General features: G+C 59.9%; 1 protein-coding gene across 1 annotated transcript in view; it reads left to right on the top strand.

Annotated features, from left to right (window-relative positions):
* PLK5 (polo-like kinase 5) overlaps positions 1-5,382 on the top strand; it is an 18,612-nt gene that overhangs the window by 4,159 nt on the left and 9,071 nt on the right. Inside the window, exons 5-14 of the mRNA XM_006897994.1 lie at positions 432-545; positions 730-846; positions 1,387-1,516; positions 1,595-1,682; positions 1,775-1,870; positions 2,343-2,541; positions 2,777-2,903; positions 3,200-3,287; positions 3,737-3,795; positions 3,987-4,064. Of these exons, the coding sequence (XP_006898056.1) occupies positions 432-545; positions 730-846; positions 1,387-1,516; positions 1,595-1,682; positions 1,775-1,870; positions 2,343-2,541; positions 2,777-2,903; positions 3,200-3,287; positions 3,737-3,795; positions 3,987-4,064 (1,096 nt within the window). The remainder of the gene's footprint in view (positions 1-431; positions 546-729; positions 847-1,386; positions 1,517-1,594; positions 1,683-1,774; positions 1,871-2,342; positions 2,542-2,776; positions 2,904-3,199; positions 3,288-3,736; positions 3,796-3,986; positions 4,065-5,382) is intronic.

Below are 5,382 nucleotides of genomic sequence, written 5' to 3'. Positions count from 1 at the left end.
ATCGGCAAGGTGGGGCCCCTCCCCGGGCCCGCGGCGGGGGACGCGCGCCCTCGGGGGGGCGTAGGAAAAGAGGGCGAGGGCCGGGCATCCTAGTCCGTGGGTGTGACGGTCCTGCGTGTGGCTCGGTGCTGAGTGGCGTCTCCGAGCGCCCGGGTGTGAGCGCCTGGTGTAGTGAGCCTCTGGCGCGGCTTGTGCCTTCTGTGTGCTGTGCACTTGCAGGGGTGTGTGTGTCTTCCACTGCGTGGCTGTGTGTTGTATATTCAGTTGTGGAGGTAGAGCCGTGTGTGTCCAGTTACAGGTGTGTGTGAAGGCGTGTGGCCACACTTGTTTCCCGGAGGCCGGATGCCTCTGTCGGCCCCTGCCTGCTGTGCGCGGCACCACACCTCCACGCACTCCTGAGCACACCTGTCTGGACATCCTCCTCCTCACAGGGTGCCTTCAGCCGCTGCTACAAAGTGATGGACATGTCCACCAGCGCTGTGTTCGCCCTCAAGGTGGTGCCACGTGGCGGGGGTGCTGCTGGGCGGCTGCGTCCACGGGGAAAGGTACAATGACCCCTGATTCCCTGAGGGGACACTTCCCCCAAAGGGGATACGCACTTAGAGAGGACACTCCCAAAGAGAGGACACAAGCCCCTGGGTCCTGGCCTCTCGCGGGGTGGAGGAGTGCTTGCCCGAGGACAGGATGCTGGCCTGTCCACGGGTGTGCACACAGGGTCCATGCCCACAGGTGGAGCGGGAGATCGCGCTGCACAGCTGCCTGCGACACCGGAACATTGTGGCCTTCCACGGACACTTTGCTGACCGCGACCATGTGTATATGGTGCTGGAATACTGCAGCCGCCAGGTGCCCCAGGAAGGGGGTGGTGTAGGCAGAGTCCCCAGCCGTGTCCATCGTGTCACTGCACTTTCCTGTCTCTGGATGTGTCCGTGTGCCTGTTATGTACCTTCTACCCATGTCCAGTCACCAGTGCTTCCCGCGTCGGCCAACGCCCCATCCTTCACTCCCCTGCGTCCACCTGGGCTTGTCTGAGGTCAGCTGTGTTCACCGGTGTCCAGCCTATGCTGTGGTCACCAGGCCCATCTTAACACATTGGTTTCCACATGCGCTTGTCTGTGGTCAGCTGTGACCACAGGCCCCAGTGCATTCAGCTGGGCCTTCGTCGATGCCTTAAAGCCACTTTGCCACTTAAGCACACTTGAGCTCACCGGTGCCCGTCCTGTGCCCCCTGTGGCCATGTGGGTCCACCTGAGCTCACCTGTGGTCATCTGTGCCCACCCGCTCTTGGTCATGCCCAGCTCGGTCCAGTTGAGCCTCCCTTTGCCTGTCTGGCCACGTGAACTTGGATCCCCTGGCCTGAGCCCCTGTGTGTACTGTCACCCATAGTCTCTGGCCCATGTGCTGAAGGTGCGGCAGACCCTCACGGAGCCAGAGGTGCGTTACTACTTGAGGGGCCTGGTCAGCGGCCTGCGCTACCTGCACGGGCGGCGCATTGTCCACCGGGACCTGAAGCTCAGTAAGTGCTGGGGGCATATGGGGGGGGGGCTGGAGTGTGGCTGCAGCTCATCCCAGACCCCCTTCCTCTACCTGACAGGTAACTTCTTCCTTAACAAGAACATGGAGGTGAAGATCGGAGACCTGGGACTAGCTGCCAGGATGGGGCCTGGGGGCAGCTGCCACAAGTGAGGCGGGGAGGCTCTGGGCAGACCTCTGGGCACGGGGGGGCAGGGCGCAGGATTTGGTCTGTGGTGGGCTCAGCCTTCCTGCTCCACAGAGTGCTTTGTGGGACCCCCAACTTCCTGGCCCCTGAGGTGGTCTCCAGAAACGGACATTCCTGCCAGTCAGACATCTGGGCTCTGGGCTGCATCATGTGAGTACATCTGGGGGGCACCTGGGCTCCAGGGTAGTGTGCCAGGTGGGAGTTGCACCTGCTGATCAGGACATGTGGGCATATGTCCAAAAGTCAGGGCCACTTCCACACCGGAGCAAGTGTGCCCTTGTGGAAAGCAGAACTAGGGAGGTGTGTGCAGGTGCCACGTGTAGGTGCGGGACAAGTGTGTTTAGGTGTGGGACAAAGACGTGTAGGTGTGGGACAGGTGTGTGCAGGTGCAGCATGCAGGGGCAGCATGCACGTATGGGACACATGCGTGCAGGTGCAGCGTGCAGGTGCGGCACAGGTGCGGGACAGGTATGGCCCCCTGGGCAGGTTGGGGCTGTGCGCTCCTGAGTGGACGGTGCCTGTGGGCAGTGGTGGGAAGTGGAGGCAGAGCATGTTACCCAGGTCACACGGCCAGGTGTGCGCATCCTGCCCCACCACCAGGAGATGTCTCCCACCTGCCCAGGTACACGGTGCTGACCGGCACGCCGCCGTTTGGCACGGCCCCCCTGTCGGAGATGTACCAGAACATTCGCGCCGGCTGTTACCCAGAGCCTGAGCACCTGTCACCAAACGCTCGCCGCCTCATCGCCCGCCTCCTGGCGCCTGACCCGGCCGAGCGGCCCAGTCTAGACCGGGTGCTGCAGGACGACTTCTTCACACAGGTGAGCCAGGCACGGGGGTGGGGGGCGGTCCCATGTCCACACAGCCTGGGGGACAATTCCTTCAAGCAGTCCAGGTGTCTCGGAGCCAGTGACCTGGGCACTCATCGCTCTGACTGGGTCCCTTTGGCCAGCCTTTCGTGGACTCGAGGATCCGTGCCTGTGGGACCCCACCAGCAAGGTGGTCAGCCTGGCCAGCAGCTCGAGCCCAGCGCTGACCCCAGCACTCTCTCTTAAGGGGTTCACTCCTGACCGGCTGCCCGCTCACTCCTGCCACAGCCCCCCCATCTTTGCCATCCCTCAGCCCTTGGGCAGGCTGTTCCGGAAGATGGGCCAGCTACTGCTGACCCAGTGCCGGCCACCCTGTGAGTACCTCACCTGGCCAGGACCGCCTGCTCTCGCCTGCCTGCACCTGCACTGGCACCTGCACCCCGAGGCTGCTGTGACCTGCCCACACCTCCTCACACCTGTTTATAGCTCTCCCCACCCCCACTCCCCTCATCTGCTTGCACCTGCTTGACACTGGTCCCGGTTCTCACACATGGCCATGCCCCTACCTGGTCCACAATGTTGCCATGTCCACAGCAGAGGTGGCGTGGGGGGCAGGTACCTCTCCCCAGTAGGATGGAGCCCTGTCTTCCAAGTGTACTGTGTCCCTCAGGCCCTTTTACCCCCAAAGAGACCTCAGGACCAGAACAGGGTTCAGAGCCGGACTCCATGGAGTGGGGCAGCGAGGTGAGGACCTGGGGGCCTGGACACGTGGAGGAGTGGACAGGTGGGGACTCCTCTTTCTCCCAAAAACCCCAGGGCACACCCCGCTACCTCCAGCCCCCTCTTCCATGCAGCTCTCCCTGAACTCCTGACTCATCCCATCTGGGTACCCAGTCCTGAACTGCACCCTCTGCCCCATCCCGTGGGGGTGGGGCCCGTCTGTGTCCAGCTGTGTTCCCACCCTGGCAAGGAGGGTTTCCCAAGGGCCAGGCTCTGCTCTCATTCAAGCCACACACACTTGAGCGCCTTCTGTATACCTTCCGCACTGAATCTGTTCCGAGTAGAGCCACCATCGGTGCTGGGTCAGCTGTGGCGGAGGGAGAGGTGGGGTCTCAGGTGGGGACAGGACTGTCAGCCTCTCCAGGGGGTGGACAGCCCCTCACTACTGTTTCCTTCTGTTATCTCCATAGGTCTCCCTCTCTAAAAGTCCCCCCGCAGCCCACATCCACTTGCTCACCCATTGCACCCTTAGGACTGACCCTGAGGGTGAGTGAATGCCTGCCTTGGAGGGTCCTGGCCTCGGTTTTGCCCTCTGTACAATGGGAATGTGGGATGGAATTCTTCTCAGTGGGAAGTAGAGTTCACCTGGGTGGGCAGCAGGAGCTGGCTCCCTGGTGCGGGGAATCCAGACTTGGCGGCCCCCTCCCTTCCTGTCCCCTGCTGACCTGTCTCTCCAGGGTGTGAGGAGAGCCCTCTTCTGGAGGTGGAGGCGGCCATCCGGGGCCTGCAGCTCTGTCTGGATGCTGGCCCCCCAGGTAGGATCTATGGCCTTTTTGGGCACCTGGGGTGAGAAAGGAACAGGATGGCACTTAACCCTTCTGTGTCTCAGTTTCCCACAGTTGCAGTGCCATGGGGGGACCTTATCACCTTATCTTGAGCAGCATGCCATGGGGTGCCCCGAGAGACGTCTTGGGTTCTTGGGGTTTGAGTACCTTAAGTTCTTAATCCCTTTTAAGAGACACCTCAACTCTGACCCATGGCTGGTGAGTTAGAACCGACCACAGCTGACCCTCCAGCGGGTTTCCACAGGCATTAAATCTCAGGGGAGGAGATTGTCCATCCTTCTCCCGCAGAGCTGGTGGTGGATTCGAACTCACCACTTTTGGGTTGGCAGGCCTTTGCACTATGACACCCGTCAGAGAGAGCTGAATTGTAGCATGATGCTGGGTCCCGTTCCGGGTCCTAGGACCCCAACTGTCCCCTTCGTGCAGCTCTTGCCCTGCAAGGGGGCCCCACTCCAGCCTGAGGCCCCCATCCTGCTGGCCTTCTCTTTGGATCCATGCATTTCACCCATGGAATCGAAGAATGACCTCACATTTTAGCATTTTCCTTAAACAACCAGAGCCAATTCTCATATTTAAAAAAAAATCGGGGAGCTCTGGTGGCCTGGTGGCAAGAAGCTGCACTGCAATTTCGAAGACTTGTGGTTTGAATCCACCGGTACTCTGCTGGAGAAGGAGCGGCAAACTCCTGCTGTGCCAATCGAATCTGATTCTGATGGCACACAATGAATTAAAAAAAAAACACAACCGAATGTTAATAAACAAAGTAATTATTCTTGGGAAAAAAAATCTTAAAAAATCCTAATAAGCATGAAAAATTTTAGATTTGGTTGCAAAGAATGCCCACCCCCCTTCCTGGTTGCCCCCTCCCCCATAAACATACCATCACCAAGTGACGTGTCACACAGAGAAAGCATAGAGGGACATCACCCCGACATGCCAGGTCTGTTCCAGGGTCCCCTTCGGATCCTGTGTGTTGTGCTGAGAATTTCTTATGGACTTAGTTTTTATCCATTGTAAAGAATTCAGTGTAATTTTGTTTGTTGTTGAAAAGACACCCAGCAGAGCCAGGGCCCTCTCCATGGACAGCTCAGCGGCCTCTCCACACTCGGCTGGGCAGCCCTGCTCAGCGGCCTCCTCCAGACCCTTCCTCCCCGTAGCATGGGCTCACTGGCCCCTATGTCCTCCTGCAGACCCTACGTGCTCCTGCAGACCCTACGTGCTCCTCCAGACCTTACATCCTCCTCCAGACCCTACATCCTCCTCCAGACCCTACGTGCTCCTCCAGACC

This window comes from Elephantulus edwardii, unplaced genomic scaffold (genome assembly GCF_000299155.1).
Source record: "Elephantulus edwardii isolate Elephantulus edwardi_28Jun2011 unplaced genomic scaffold, EleEdw1.0 scaffold00217, whole genome shotgun sequence".
Lineage (NCBI taxonomy): Eukaryota > Metazoa > Chordata > Mammalia > Macroscelidea > Macroscelididae > Elephantulus > Elephantulus edwardii.
Note: the sequence above shows the minus strand (reverse complement) of the source record. Positions and strands in the feature narration are given on the sequence as shown.